The sequence below is a fragment of the Pelobates fuscus genome, chromosome 11, assembly GCF_036172605.1.
Source record: "Pelobates fuscus isolate aPelFus1 chromosome 11, aPelFus1.pri, whole genome shotgun sequence".
Classification (NCBI taxonomy): domain Eukaryota; kingdom Metazoa; phylum Chordata; class Amphibia; order Anura; family Pelobatidae; genus Pelobates; species Pelobates fuscus.
Genome location: NC_086327.1, coordinates 120257330 through 120274446, shown reverse-complemented (window position 1 = coordinate 120274446; position 17117 = coordinate 120257330). Strand labels below are relative to the sequence as shown.

Genomic DNA, 17117 nt, shown 5'->3' with positions numbered 1-17117 from the left:
AAGCAAAGTATTAGATGTGGAAGCATTATGGGTAGAAATATGCATAAAAGGAAACAGGGAATATCCATTATTAATAGAACTATGTTACAAGCCTCCCAACGGACCGATGGACTGCTTTCACCTTCTCTCCAGATTAGAAACAGTACACGACAGGGTTGCCCCCTGCCCCTCCACCTGTATTACCTCACTCTGCAACCATTTCTGGAGGTGGTCAGAGAGAACAGAGGAATTGCAGATTTACCAGTTTTTCCCTCAGGATCCTCATCTCTGCGTGGTTAAGACGTTATTACATTACATGGAGGTTACTGCGCCGCTTTGTCGTTCCTCCACGGGCCAACTGCTCATATCATATGTCCAACCACATCGATCGGTAATGGCCACTACTTTGGCTTGGAAGGGTACGTTGGCTTCTAAGCTAAGCTGGCGCTGAATCTTGTTTTGGAGCGCATTCGGTATGCGGTGTGGCTACGTCGCAGGCATTTTCGTCCGGTGCTTCACTTGCTGATATCATGCGTTCAGCTGACTGGTCACGCGAAGATACTTTCTCTGTTTTCTATTTTCGCCCTTCTTATCATGCTTCTTTTGCTTTTCTTTCTTAAGCGTTAAAATAGGATGCCGCCTGTCATGTGGTAAAATTGTAGATTATAATAATGTAGTGTACCTATAATCTTAATTTTAGTGATGACAGGAGGTGAGTATTTTCCCTCCCTATTCTTTCTTATTCTGTCTCACCCATTCATGTATCTTATTTACTCATAAGGGTTATTGGGATTGTACTGTGATATATCGTGTTTATTGGGGATGGGTCTTACCAGAGTTAGTCATTCGTTTAAATTCTACTAGATGTCTTAAGATGAATTAGTCGATTATATTGGTTGTTTATGTTGACATGACGCTATGGCTCTCACCTTTCACTTATCTCTTTCCAGGATGAATCTCATCTTACACAATGTTGGTCATTTTCTTCGTGGTCCGCCAGTTTTTCCTGATGAGAATCGTGATGATTCCAAGTTCCTGTTTTCCGTTCTTATGTTTTGAGTTGATTGATCCGTACAATTCGCACCAAGAGGAAGAGGAAGTGTGTGGACGGACCTAGACTTATATACTCTGTGTTTCTTCTTTCTGATTGGTTAATACTTTAGGTTGAGATTTGCTGCAGGAATAAAAGCAAAGAAAGTTTAGGCAAAATACTCGCCTCCTGTCATTAGTAAAATTAAGGTTCACTACGTTAATAATAAGTACAATACAAACACCAGAAAGAATGCACATATAAATATCAGTGAGGCCAAATAAGTTGACACAAATCAGTAAAACCGAATCAAGCAAACAATACATAAAAAAAATCTTTCAAATATTTCCCGCACTGCCCAAGTCTAATAAACATAACCTATATTAACATTTAAATAGTTATTTAATTATTATTTTCCTGTGCATAATTTGCCTGTCTGTCTGTTTTTGTCTACCAGTGTATCGTATTTATCTCTGCTTAGCTTTCTATTTTCATGAGTAACTTTGTTTTAAGGTCACCTCCAGAGTGTAAACACAGTTTAACGTCAACCTCCTGTCCTTTAACCCAGTTATCAGCTTTTGATGATTAATCTTGTTTAAAAACAGCGATCTTCACCATAATCTGCCACGATTTCTGTGACATTGAATTGATAACAGACAGACGGGGCAATGGATACACCGATCTCTGGACCAGAGATTTACAAACAGCATTTCAATCCAAAAGATTATTATGATTCATACTATGCTTCAGACAATGGAGCATCGCTAGGAGAACGGACTAATTTTGTACTAAGGAATTTTCATGAAATCTTCTCTTCAGGTAATCTACTAGACTGTGAATAATCTTTAAATAAAACAATTTAAATAGATTAAAAAAGTGAATGTGTTAAAAAAAGACTATTTTGTTCTTTTTCTCAATCCATTTACTAACATAAAAAGGTGCTACTGTTTTTTCAGCGATTCTCTATGTCTGCCTTATAAATACAGCGTACTCCTTGATATATTTCCTAGACTAGAAGTGGAAAAGGTAAATCCACAGATATAATGGAACTATAATTTACATGATAGTTTGCCAGTCTTTAAATATGACAAACATCACCACAGTTGTAGTTTTTGCCAGATTGCACAAGAGATGGAGCTGTATCAAGATACCGAATTTGAAGCGAAAGCCAATCATGAGCAAAAGGGGAAAATACTCCTTCGTGACTGCATAATGGAAATCAGATTTCTCCTTGCATCAACAACCCACATACTTGTTAGCTATACGATCGTTGCAATGTTCGTCCACGGTTGCTGTATCTCTTGTGTAGAGAGAACTTGTTACCATTTCTGTTCTGGACTACCCTTATGGATGGGATTGGTCTGATATGCCTTGGAACTGGTTCTCTCTGTAATGGCAGAAGTGAGCAAAAACTATTTTAAGACGTTAGCGAGGATTTACCAAAGCTGTTGATTCCTCTAAGCTTTTGTCCATTCTCAGAGTTCTCATATTCCCTGTTTTTGTTGCAATGCATTAGCTTGGCTCTCTCCAAGATAAAAAGGGTAATCCAGACCTGGACCCCATCCTCACTGTGCCTAGAGGGGTATCAGCTACACCTCACTGACGAAGCCTACAGAAGGCCAAAATGAGTGTCCTGGGGTTGCTGTATCTCCCATGCAGAAAGAACTTGCTGGCATTTCAGTTTTGGACTGCCCTTTATGGTGGGATCAGTCTGATTTAGGTTGACTCTATATTAGCACAAGTGAGCAAATATTATTTTGAAACCTGAGCCGGAATTTACCGAAGGGAAAGCTACTGAGTTTCTCTAAGCTTTTGTCCGTTCTCAGAGTTTTTATATTCCCTGTACTTGTTTATTATAACCTTAAATATTTTTTGTTTAACTATAATAAAAAAAAATCTAGTCTTGTTTTTGAAAGATTTCTCCATCAAAGAGCAAAGAGCATCAAAGGATTCACATATCTAAACTTACTGAAACCACTATGGCTCCAGATGACTTCATGTGATGGACCAGAAAATCTCTTCTTCAAATAAATAAATGCCCAAACCAGTAGGTTGAACAATTAACAGCAATGTCCGGGGATTGGGCATGAAATATAGGAAATATTATATAAATGTTGAGGGAAGATTGTCATGTGTATGATAATGTTTTGTGCGGATCAAATCAGATGTTCATCCTGTGTCTTACCATGTAAAGATTAATGCAAATTATTTTATCTGTGGACCAGTAATAGAATTTACATACAAATCGGAGCTGTTTCATAATTAATATCCATTTCTGTTCTCCGGTGCTAATTAATAAAAAAAAAAACATCCTGTTTTTTTTTTTAATGTTTCTACAGAAAAATGTTTTGATAAATCTATAATAATATATATTTTACCTTAAAAGGAGTTGTTAAAGGAAACACACTGATTGATATCGGTGCTGGATCAGCAATCTTTGAACTGCTCTCAGCTTGTGAAGTCTTTACTAACATTATCACTTCCGACTTCCTGGAGCAAAATCTCACTGAAGTAAAGAAATGGCTGACAAAGGACTCCAATATGTTGGACTGGACCTCATATGTAAAGTTTGTTTGTGATCTAGAAGGGAAAAGGTAAGATCAATCCAATAATGAAGATTTAATAAGAACATTTTTGTAATGAAGAAGAATGTAGTTTGATACTAATGCTAGGAGGTAACACGTTTATGGCGCACATTCAAGTGTGGAGCCAAAAGTCACAAATAAAAAGGCTGAGTGAGGATTATTTTTGTAATGAAGAAGAATGTAGTTTGATACTTATGCTAGGATGTAACACATTTATGGCACAGATATGAGTGTGAGCCAAAACCCACAAGCAAAAAAAGGTTAAGTGAAATTGTGATTGAACATCCCTCAAATGATATGCAAACATAAACCTAGAGAATATATTTCTAATAAAATATTCTATATTTTATAAAAATTTGCTCCCCTTCCAAACATAATGAGGTTTATGTATTAAACATGCAAGCATTGCAAATTAAAAACAAATTGCAAAGTTTATGGAAAAAGTGCTGATTTTAAAAAATATCCAACTCAGCTAGAGTCACACCATGGGTATTTTAGCCCTAAATTTAGTAATTGAGTTTCAGGTCACTATTATACAATATTTTGTTACTAAATGCCAATGTAAGCCCTGTATTACTATTTTTATTATTTGGCGTACTTTTTATGGGTTGTAGAGTATGCAACTATAACGCGAGAGCATCAAAGGATTCACACATCTAAACTTTCTGAAACCACTATGGCTCCAGATGAGTTCATGTGATGGACCAGAAAATCTCTTCTTCAAATAAATCAATGCCCAAACCAGTAGCTTGAACAATTAACAGCACTGTCAGGGGATTGGACATCAAATATAGGAAATGTTATATAAATGTTGAGGGAAGATTGTCATGTGTATGATAAAGCTTTGTGCGGATCAAATCAAATGTTCATCATGTGTCTTACCATGTAAAGATTAATGCAAATTATGTTTTTTTTCTATGTTATTTGTGGATCAGTAATAGAATTTACATAGAAATCAGAGCCGTTCCATAATTAATATCCATTTCTGTTTTCCAGTGCTAATTTGGAGGAAAAGGAAGAGAAACTTCGCAAAACTGTGAAGCAAGTTGTGAAATGTGACGTACTGAAGAAGAATCCATTTGAGCCACTTGTTCTGCCACCAGCTGATTGTATAATAAGTTGTCTCTGCTTAGAGACTGCATGTAAGGATGTGGCTTCCTATTGTAACACCCTGAAAAACTTTAAGGACTTGCTCAAACCAGGAGGCCATGTCATAATTCAGAGTGCATTAAATGGTACATTTTATCATGTTGGGAAAACAAAGTTTTATTGCTTGACTATAACAAAGAAAGACATTGAGAAGGCTTTCATAGAAGCTGGTTATGAAATTGTGAAATTAGAAGTGAAACAACGTGAGGATAAGTCTAGGTTAGACATCTATGATTACCACAGCTTGTACTGTGTCCATGCCCGTAAGCCATGCAGTCTATAACATTTTCACCAATAATGGCAATTGTGAGCTTTTATCTTTTAACAGAGAGAGAAAAAAACATTCTTAAGATACTCAAGTGCAATTTAAATACAGTTTATCAATTAATCACAGTTTGATGTTTAATCATGATAGCACAAATACATAATATATTAGTAGATAGTTCCCTTTGTAAGCATATATTTCTTTGTAAATAACCACCAGGTACCGACATAAAATGTCCTCTCTTACTCCTGAAAATAGCACATTCAAACATCTTTTTATCTTTGCAATTATAATTCTTGTGCAAACTCAAACGTTCGTGTTCAACGGACGTTTGTGTAAACTTACACGTGGAACTCGGCTAATGGTATATGTCCATACATGGTTTCCATATGGCACATTAGTCAACATGAAAGCCTTTACTTCCAAAAATACAATCACTACTACAATATCTAGTCTATTTCTTCTAATGATCAGCTTTAATAATATCTATCAATCAGGTTATAAATGACTTTGCTAATAATGTTATAAAGTGGTTTCTTATCCAATTTGTCTACTGCAATTATATTTTAAGATATGTGTGCTCAATAAACAATGGTGGGAAACCAGTTTATAAATCTGGTTAAAGATAATAATGCCTTTTTTTATAATTACCGTATTTATCGGCGTATAACACGCACTTTTTCCCCCTGAAAATAGGGGAAAAATCGTGGGTGCGTGTTATACGCCGATATCCCATAATTACTTACCTGTCCTGAAGCGTGGGCCGGCTTCACAGCTTGCACCGCGGTACAGGAACTTTAATTTCATGTTCGGGTTTCCGGCGGGACTGAAAGGAAGTGTGCACAATAGTGTGCACACTTCCTTTCAGTCCCACCGGAAACCGGAACATGAAATTAAAGTTCCTGTACCGCGGTGCAAGCTGTGAAGCCGGCCCACGCTTCAGGACAGGTAAGTAATTATGGGAGGGGAAGTACACTATGGGAGGGGAGGGGGGGAAGTACACTATGGGAGGGGAGGGGGGGGAAGTACACTATGGGAGGGGAGGGGGGGAGTACACTATGGGAGGGGAGGGGGGGAAGTACACTATGGGAGGGGAGGGGGGGGGAAGTACACTATGGGAGGGGGGGAGGGGGGAAGTACACTATGGGAGGGGAGGGGGGGGAAGTACACTATGGGAGGGGAGGGGGGGAAGTACACAATGGGATGTGAGGGGGGGAGTACACTATGGGAGGGGGGAGGGGGGAAGTACACTATGGGAGGGGAGGGGGGGGAAGTACACTATGGGAGGGGAGGGGGGAGGGACACTATGGGAGGGGAGGGGGGAAGTACACTATGGGAGGGGAGGGGAGGGGGGGAAGTACACTATGGGAGGGGAGGGGGGGAAGTACACTATGGGAGGGGAGGGGGGGAAGTACACTATGGGAGGGGAGGGGAGGGGGGGAAGTACACTATGGGAGGGGAGGGGAGGGGGGGAACACTATAGGATGAGGGGGGAATACTATGGGGGGGGGAAATTTCCTGGAATTTCTTTCTAAAAATGAGGTGCATGTTATACGCCGGTGCGTGTTATACGCCGATAAATACGGTACTGTATGCTAGTGCAAGGATATAGTTACAGCTTGAGCATTTCCTTCCATCAATACACTCTAGCTCCTGTTTTCCATTTTTGAATATCCCCATACATTATCTTCCTAGTGATGAAAATGGTGATAACTCCATTAAGATAAATAAAATTGTCTCTGTTTATGCTTTCATCTTGTGTTTTATTAAAAAGATAAAACTCCTAAAAGTGCAGAAGGGTAGCAATTGGGATCCCTGTAAGTTCCGATTTCAAATGAGTTAATTTCACAATGGTCCTTCAGTTTTCCATTCCAAGCATCCTTTTCTCCCCCGAAGGTGTATATGAAAGACTAGGGAGACCTCTCTCTCCTGCCATTCTGCCTAGATGTTCAGTAGAAGTTAATATAGATATGACATTATATTTGGTTTCTTTATTTTGTATACAGTGGATCACTAAGACATACCTTCAGACACTACCGTCAGTATAGTAATAATTAGGATATTATCAGTGAATACATGAAATGAAATGGGAAACCTCAAAACAACCCTGCACAGGAACGTTATATTTCATGGAAGATTAGGTTGAACATTGACTGGGTTATTTGCTAAAGTAAGCATTCAAAGTTAATGCAAAATTAGTTAAACAAAGGACAACATTTTGAGTCTATTTAGCAGTTTTTTCATTAGCTTTTGTAGATAAGTAAAAGATTTTATAAGTAAAAGTCAGTTTTTTTAAATTTTTTACCATATTTTTTTTTTTAAAGTAAATTATATGACATGATACAAATAATGGTATGTAAAGAAAGCCTTTCCTGTCCTGAAAAAAACAATATATAACTTGTATGTGAACAGTAAATGAGAGAGGAAATTTAAAACTAAACACAAACACCACAAAAGTGTTAAAACAGTCCTGGTCCTTAACGTACAACAAGGAAACAGTCTGGTCCTTAAGGGGTTAAAAAAAATCTCAAGTAGTAATGGCTCTAAAAACAGACAAAATAAACTTATTAACAAGAAGCTGCACCTCACACAGTGTACAAGCTCAAATAAACACTCACTAAAATGTAAACAAAAAATAAGGTTCAACGTGCCTTTAAAGGACCACTCTAGGCACCCAGACGACTTCAGCTTAATGAAGTGGTCTGGGTGCCAGGTACCTCTAGGATTAACCCTTTTTTTTATAAACATAGCAGTTTCAGAGAAACTGCTATGTTTATAATGAGGGTTAATCCAGCCTCCAAATCCTCTAGTGGCTGTCTCATTGACAGCCGCTAGAGGCGCTTGCGTGCTTCTCACTGTGAAAATCACAGTGAGAGCACGCAAGCGTCCATAGGAAAGCATTGTAAATGCTTTCCTATGCGACCGGCTGAATGCGAGCGCGGCTCCTGCCGCGCATGCGCATTCAGCCGATGACGTCGCGATCAAGATGGAGAGGAGGAGGAAAGCTCCCCGCCCGGCGCTGGAAAAAGAGGTAAGTTTAACCCCTTCCTCTCTCCAGAGCCCGGCGGGAGGGGGTCCCTGAGGGTGGGGGCACCCTCAGGGTACTCTAGTGCCAGGAAAACGAGTATGTTTTCCTGGCACTAGAGTGGTCCTTTAAGACTATATTATTTTAACCCGTATACTTAATAAAAATAGTATAAAATATTTATGCAAATATTAATGATTAAGTGCATTTATCATTAAGTGCTGCAATTCTTGTGAAAAAAAAGCAGTGTAAAGTGCCACACTTACATGTTAATACAGGGGTCCTCAAACCTTTTAAACAGGGAGCCAGTTCACTGTCCCACAGACACTGTTGGGGGCCGGACTATAGTTTGAAAAAAATTTGAACACATTCCTATACATACTGAAACAGACACATAGACATATACAGACACACAGACACATACTAACATACGTACAAACACACACATGCATAAGGACATACATACACACAAATATATATATACTGACATACATAGACACTGACAGGCATACATGCATACATATTGACATACATAGACATATACATACTGACATACATACATACACATACATACATACACATACATACATACAGACAGACAGACACACACATACTGACATACATACATACTGACACACATACAAACATACATACATACATACAGATACATACATACAGACAGACACACACAGACAGACAGACAAATACTGACATACGTACATACACACACACACACACACACACATACACATACATACTGACATACATACATACGGACATCTGAAGATCTGGGGCCAATCGGGTGGCCCTAAATGCTTGGGCCCAGTTCAGATCTGGCCCATGGGCCGTAGTTTGAGGACCCCTGTGTTAATACATAATAATATGCATTGGTATTAGTTGGCTCCAAATTAATGGTACACAAGTGTAGAGCAGAGAAGCCTGCTCTTACTGTAATGGCTTAAAGATGTACCACTATGGACACAACTGTGGTAATGATAAAATCCAATATTTATTGTGACATATTTAAATGTAGCAGCAACAGTCAAAATTTTTCCTCCTTTGGCCACTTTGGCCACGCCACCAGGAGCTATCGGAGTTTTACCAACCTGATTCCACAGCCGGCAGTGGTGAGAACCATAGACATATAATACCTAAACGCCGCATTGACCGCTACTTCCTATTGGCACTAATGAGCCATCTTGGATCGGTCACCCACTCTACTCAAGGTAATCTGTTTGGCAGTTTGTGCATACAATGTGTGTACAAGACAGTCTTTGTCCTGCATGATTTTTTGAACTTAGGTGTATTTGTCAGGTAATTGGAAAGTGGACATTATCTTTGTGGGATTATTTTGGTCAAGGATTTATTTAGATAGAAGTCAATGATTTCATAATTCAGCAAGAATTTGAGGATTGGCTAAAATGGCAGACAGAAACCTGAATACAGGTTTTTAGAAAGGGTTTGGCACCTAAATGCAGTTTTTTTTCTTCACAATTACACTGAAAAGATCTTTTTTTGGTTATCTTGATATCACATTTTACCCATTTAGTGCAGGGAGGATATAATCCCCAATATCTCTAACATGATAAAGTGAAGACTTTGCTTTGTTTATACTGCTATTTCTAGTTTCTATTTTGAGATTTGATACAGATAAGTTTACTTGTTTTATACGTTTGAAAAAAAAAAAAATGTATTGTACAACAGTCTATAAGCTACAATAAATGTCTGGTTCCAGTACAGTAACGTTACAAGTACGACCGGCCCAAGATGGTGCCCGCATTTCTCGACCACCAGAGGTCCGTGCGGTGTCTATGTATAATATGTCAATGGTGAGAACCAGGAAGGGATTAGTGGGGTGAGAGGCAAGGAGGAAATATTCTGACAGCGAGTTTCAGCAGAAGCAAATGGCTATGTTGGGCGAACTGAAAAGATAAGATTTCTCTAAACCAGGGGTTTAAAATTAATTTTTCCCGTGGAACCCTTTGACATAGCGTACCAACATCAGGGAACCCAAAAATAGTTTTTGCACCATAGCGCAATCCTTTTTTTTTTAAAGCAAATTTAGTTTTTTGGGGGACGTACACTACTTTCTACAGATAGTAGACAGATTGTAGTACTTAAGAGCAGGTGTACTTTTTTTGTGTAAAGTCAGTGTTTTTATATGACTTAGCGTTTTAATACAGGGGTGTGTTTGTATCTCATGTTGGCATTTGCGTGCAGTAGTGTGTTTGGATGTAGTGTTAGCTGTAAAATGTGAATGTAAGTTTGTGTGTAGTATTGGTGTTTGAATGTTTGTATATAAATTTTGAAATTCAATTTAAGGGTGTTTTTGTATGTAATGTTTGTGTTTTATATACATTTTGAAATTCAATTTAAGGGTGTTTTTGTATGTAATGTTTGTGTTTGCAGAGGTGTGTTTGCATGTTGTGTTGGTGTGATTGCTAGAATGTATGCACATACACTGTCACATACATACTTACACACATATACACACATTAACACACACAGTTACACACATTGACACATACACACACATTCATATTCACACTGACACATACACACACAGACACAAAGATACACACCTTGACACATGCATACACCTTGACACACAGATACACACACTGGCACATACACATACACACACACACACACACACTCAAATACACACAGTGACACATGCACACACACACACACACCGATAAACACATTCTGACATATACACACACACAGATACACACAGTGGCACATACACACATACACTGACACACAGATACACACACACTGGCACATACACACACTGGCACATAAATGCACAATCAGATACACACACAGGCATTTACACACACACTCAGATACACACAGTGACACATACACACCTTGACACACACACACTGTCACACCCATTCAGATACACACAGTGACACATACACATACACACCAATAAACACATACTGACATATACACACTCAGATACACACAGTGACTCATACACATACTTTCTACACACATCTAGACACACAGATAAACAGATACATACACGCTGACACTCAGATACACACATTGCACACAGATACACACTGGCATATACACACACACTCAGATGCACACACTGACACATGGATACACACACTGACACAAAGATACACACACTGATGCGTACACACACTGACACAGATACACACAAACTGACATTCATAAACACATACATGTTATAATGTTTGTGTTTGCAACCACCCTTTTGTTAGCTTACCTTTTGTGTCCATGAAGGTGACTTGCTTTGGGTTCTGGTCCTAGTTGAGGCTGATGGTAGTGAGCATGCAGCAGCAGCTCACTCCAGCCTCTCCTTTCCTTCAATGCTGCTTGTGAGACGCTGACTCTAATCTCCTTGTTCCTGACTTCATTCCTCCTTCGTAGTTCTCTCTGCGAAGGAAGTGATGGGTTGTCACTTCCTCCCAGTTGGCCGTTATTGCAGGGGCCCAGTCGCGCTCTTAAAAAGCCGCGGCACCAGACCAGGCCCCTTTTCAGCAAAACGCTTTTGGAAAACTCTGCTCTAAACTAATGACTGAACAGAACAGACAATTCTTACTGTGCACATCTTTAACTACTAGTTTTGACAATCTACTCTCCCTGTCTTGAGAAAATTGTCGTGTTCACTGCAATTGCAGGGAATGAACCACTCAACTGAAGTGCTCATGCTGAACAACATGCTTCTTAAATGGAAGCATTACCAATTGTTTTCCTATGGAAGCTTTTCACTTCTGCTCGACTCAATGTTCAATTGGAGTGAAAAAGGAAACCATCCAGGCTGTCAGATTGGCTGCTGAGGAGTGTTCTCAAATTGTTACAAATCAATTCATAAAAGTGAAAAAAAAATGTTTAAATAGGAACTTTATAAATTGGGACAAGGTGACATACAGTTGGCTAAAGTGCTTTAGTGGTTTGGTGTGTCCATTTAATTCACAAATATTAAAACAAATAGGAGCCTCAATTTCATTTTTTTTGGCTAACCTTTTAAAATGTTGTTATATTTATATATTTGTTATATATATTATATATTGTTAACTTCAACTAAATAGTTTATAAAGGGAGAGAGTGTCAGGATGGAACAAACTGGGGGATAATCCCTACCTTAAATACAATACATACATATGTATTGTATTGCATGTTGTTATTTTATTATTTTGAAAAAAATATATAATTTAAGAGTTTATGTAGAAATATGGAATTATTTAAAAAGTGTATCCTAAAATGCTAAATCAAGGCCATGATTTGGTTAAAAAATACAATTGCATTGTTTCCTGCTTTTTATGCTTTTTGTTTTATTGTTTAGTCTTAACACTTTAACATTTCATAATTAGCCTTTGAAATGATGTATTTAAAAAAAAATAAAAAATATCTACACTTAATTTGTGCTGATAAACAGAGATTTGAATTCTGTTCTCTGATGTTAGTTTGCAGACACAGTGTTCCTTCCAAAGAATAAAAATACCATTTGGGACTTGCATAATTAAGTAAACAATTCCAGTCCAAGAGCACTTTCACATGCTTTCAGATCTTTTATTTGTTTTGTTTTTATCAGTACTTGATGGTGAAGGTTTTTTTGCACTGTTGTAAGTCTGTTAGTAAAATTAACCTGTTAAACTATCTCACATTTGATATCATTCAATTAATACAATTAGTAATTATTTATATAATAAAAGGGCGGCATTCTTGCTGCACACAAAGTACTGCCAAAACAAGATCAAAAACAATAAAATACACAATTGCTTGCTAGGAAATTGTCCTATTTTGTAGCAAACAAGAATAAGCAACTGCATTACAATATTTTTGGAAAACTGACACATAAGAGTTAACGTTTTTATTTGAATAGGCAAAAGTTAAAAATATATATAGTAATAATTAAAGTATATACGCTTGTCAGAAATTTAATTAACTCCTGGGTAAAAGGGACCACACCGGGCACAACGATAACCCAGCCTCCCAAGAGATAACTAAGGCAGCAGCTGGTACTTCAAGCCACCAAACCCAGCCCATTTACAACAATGTATACATGGTTGTTTCGTAAACGTTGTGAACCGCAGATTGTATTGTAGATCCCTGTTTACGACCCATGTCAAAAACAAAGAAAAAAAAATATTCTAAAATGTAAAAAAATAAAAGAAATGTAATTAACAATAACATACCAATGCTAATCATAGATTTGGTATCTATCTATAGAGATCAAAAAGAAGATTTGAGCTACATTGTTTAATACATGACATCCTTTATATAGACTAATTTAGTGGACTACGGGTAACCCAACTATTTCCCTTCCTCCAGCTGAACAGGATCCATTTAGGATATAGAGACCCTGTGACGGACCGCCTGGCACCCCGATCCTGCTCAGATGGTAGCGCTTGGGTGGTATAATCCCATCAGGGATATGATGTTAAGTAGATTCTCCAAGGATTAGTATCCAAAGTTTTCTTATTCGGTATCGTTTTAGTGCCAGGAACAGAAGAAGTTAAAAAAATAATAAAAGCAACTAAAAGCATAAAAAGCATAATAAATGGACAAACACAACTAGTGAATGCAAAATATACGTTAATACTTTAAAAACAAAAGTTAAAACAACACAACGCGTTTCACCAACTGGGGGGGGGGGGGGGGGGGGGAGAGGGGGCTTTCTCAAGTGTAGATAATGGAGGCCTGGCACTTAGGAGTTTATATAGGGAGATGTCAGGTTCAAATGGAGTAATTTGCCGCCAAAATGACATCATATGTGAACTTGGACCTCAACTGGGGTCATATGTTGAGAGCGAAGGTCAGTTTGGTGTATGATGTAAGGCAAGGGATTTAATACCACAATATACATAGTATATGTATAAAAGTGTTAAATGAGCATAAAAACTATCACAAAGAAAATTTAGACAACATTAAAGAAAAGGTGAAACAACAAGACAGAACTAATCTTTTAACATATAAAACGAAAGCAACCAATGATACACCAATGCTTGACCTTATTTTTGACTATAATAATAATAAAAGCAAAAAAAATAAAAGCATTGTCAAAAACATTGGCACATCATCCTTTAGGATAATACCTTAAAAGATTTTGTTCCACACGCCCCGCAAATTATGTTTAGAGGGGCACCGAATTTAAAAAGCTATTTAACAAACAACTACACAAAGGAATGCAATAACACACAAAACACTCTATGCAATACTGATTTTTATAAATGTAAAAAGTGCATATTTTGTATATCCACAGATTCCACTAGTAATAAAATACCGAGTTCATGTCCAATCAAACACATACAAAAGTGCAAATTACCATGGAGGGGTGGAAATATAAAACATATTTTAGGTAAAAAAGAGATGAACTGGGTATACCAGCTGAGAACTTAAGACCCATATGGACTAAATGCAGAATTTGACCTGCATAACTTATTCTAAAGTTTCTTATTAATATTTAGTATGTATCATACTTTTTATCTCATTTTAGCCTTATATAAGGCTCCCATCGTTATCACATTTTGCCACATTCCTCTGTGTTCTTTTTTTACTATTTATTATGTGCAAGTTTTTCCCATTTTTTGTTCATTGTATTCATGTATATATATATATATATATATATATATATATATATATATATATATATATATATATATATATATATATATATATATTTCCAATGCTTGCACTCCAGTATACACAGTACAATCAGCCCGGTGCTTGTCAGCAAAATTATAACAAACTGTATAAAAATAGCACTCAAAGGACTTTTTAGATAGTTGAAAAAAATATAAACTTAGCTTTATTCAGCAGTATGCCATAGTGCAACAACGTTTCAGTTCCCAATCGGAACTTTTGTCAGGTCGAACCTACAGTCTATAGGGCATCTCCCTATATAAACTCCTCCATTATCTACACTTGAGAAAGCCCCCCCCCCCCACCCCCCCAGTTGGTGAAACGCGTTGTGTTGTTTTAACTTTTGTTTTTAAAGCATTAACTTATATTTTGCATTCACTACTAGTTGTGTTTGTCCATTTATCACGCTTTTTATGCTTTTAGTTGCTTTTATTATTTTTTTAACTTCTTCTGTTCCTAGCACTTAAAAAACATACCGAATGAGAAAAATTTGGATACTACTCCTTGGAGAATCTACTTAACATCATATCCCTGGTGGGGATTATACCGCCCAAGCGCTGCCATCTGAGCAGGATCTACTGCTCCACTACATGTGAGTAGAATATTCTTACTTTTATAACCATCAATATATTGATTACAGTGAGCACTATTTGACATTTTTATCTTTTATATATCAAACTACACTTTGAGGGACCAGCCCACAGATCTACATATCCATCAGTGGGGATTGTACCGCTGCATGCTGCTAAACTCAGAGCTGGTGTTATAGCTCTCTCAAATGTGAGTGATATACCATATACATTATTGTTGTATGTCCTGCACCTAGTTCCATACTCTCTGCACCATCACTAGTTATTTTCTGCTTTAATTTCATATATATCCACCATTTGAAGTCTGGCCGGTTACCAGTTGAGAACAAACTCCAGCAATTGTGGACTAATTGGAATTTATATTGGCGCAACCTATATTTTGTATAAATAGTTTTCTCTATATCTTTCAGTAAGGAGTTGAGAGTGACCCTTACTATTAGTGTTTGCAACCTGCTATCATATATTTATACTCAGTTGACACTCTAGCGCTTATCCTATCTGTATATTTTGTGTGTTAGAAAAGTGTGTCTCTTGCAGGAAGACTATGTCTGCCTTAGTGCGGTTGGCCCAGCGCATAAGCTGGTGTCTTTTTGACAAGTTATTAAACCCTTTACAGTTGATGGAAATGCAAGTTAGGTTAGTTGGCATTGTGATATGAGAGGGTGTGGCGCACTGAAGTGGGAGGGGTGGAGAGACCGGAGCCCGGGCAGCTCCCCGCTTTCCCAGTTAGTGGGCCCCTTTTGTGGTGATCAGGAAGACCAATGTATAACATGAACAAAAGTGAACAATACCAGTGCATGGTTTTAACACCTGTGCCAGGCTTTGTAGGTCAGGTGGGTACATCCTGTGGTAGGTGCACCATGCAACCTTCGTTCCCCTTGATTCGGGGCGTAGCGTAGTGTGGCTGAAAGGTACCTCCCGCTCCAGGTTTGCGTGGGTCATAACTTGGCAAGTGCACGAGTGGTGGTCCGCTCCTGACAGTGCTGAGGGGTGCACGTGGGCCAGGGTGGCCCGTTGGTCCCAGCCAGCCCTCCAGGTGAAGGACATCTAAGTAGTAAATGTAACTTTTAATCTTCGTGTCAGGGTTTGTGTAGAGGTAGTGTTGGGTTGGTGACTTATCCTAACTGTTTCCCCCTTTCCTCCCCTCCGTGTTATTTAATACTAAGGCAGTGTCCTGAGTGTTAATTGATTCCAGGAGTTATATCTGCTCTCTGCTCCACCTGGCCTGTCCTCTCCCCCAAATCTGCCATTTTCAAGACACTGAAGCTGTTTTTCCAGCATCACTGCCATGTGTGTTTTGATGTCTGTCGCGGCCTCATGCAGCAGGAGTTGGAGGTTGCGTTTGGTGAGCTTTGCTGAGGCTTCACGGTGCTCCGAGTCTGAGGCCAAGCCGTCCATCCATTACGAGGAAGATGGTACCGGTTCCCGTGGGGATCGGAACAAGGACGCAACTGATGGCGGTAATTCCCTCTTTTTCCTGTTGTCCCCCCATGGTGGCGGATTATCCTGAGGGTTTAGATGGTCTGGAGAGAAATTTGGGGGTCCGTGTGCCATTTGTGCTGCTTCCTGTGACTTTATTAGTGAGCTGGTCGCGGGAGCTTGCATGTTATGCGCCCATCTTAGTTCCCGGTCAGGCTCCGCCTCAGCACCTGAGACCTTTTAACATTTTACCTACTTATAGATGCTGACTCGCATTGATATTTTTCACCCAGCTAAGAATTTTTACTATATAAAGACCTGAGTCAACTAACCCCAGAGTTTTGACCCAAACTGCAGTTCTTGCGCCTGTGGCCTAGAATGGGTAGCAGGTGACAGCCACTCTCTTCCACTGAAGCAAACCAGTCTGCAGTATTGTCTTATCAGC

General features: G+C 38.5%; 1 protein-coding gene across 1 annotated transcript; it reads left to right on the top strand.

The window, feature by feature from the left end:
* The first annotated feature begins 1670 nt into the window (after positions 1 to 1670).
* LOC134576964 (nicotinamide N-methyltransferase-like) lies at positions 1671 to 5551 on the top strand. The gene is made up of 3 exons (XM_063435623.1): positions 1671 to 1828; positions 3396 to 3603; positions 4591 to 5551. Exons 1-3 carry the CDS (start codon positions 1678 to 1680, stop codon positions 5024 to 5026), a joined length of 795 nt encoding a protein of 264 aa, XP_063291693.1. The 5' UTR covers positions 1671 to 1677; the 3' UTR covers positions 5027 to 5551.
* Positions 5552 to 17117: the final 11566 nt, after the last annotated feature.

Coding starts and splice junctions, on each gene's coding strand:
- LOC134576964 (XM_063435623.1), top strand. CDS start 1,678: ATGGATACACCGATCTCTGGACCAGAGATTTACAAACAGCATTTCAAT. Junction 1,829..3,395: donor TCATGAAATCTTCTCTTCAG/GTAATCTACTAG, acceptor TTACCTTAAAAG/GAGTTGTTAAAGGAAACACA. Junction 3,604..4,590: donor TGTGATCTAGAAGGGAAAAG/GTAAGATCAATC, acceptor TCTGTTTTCCAG/TGCTAATTTGGAGGAAAAGG.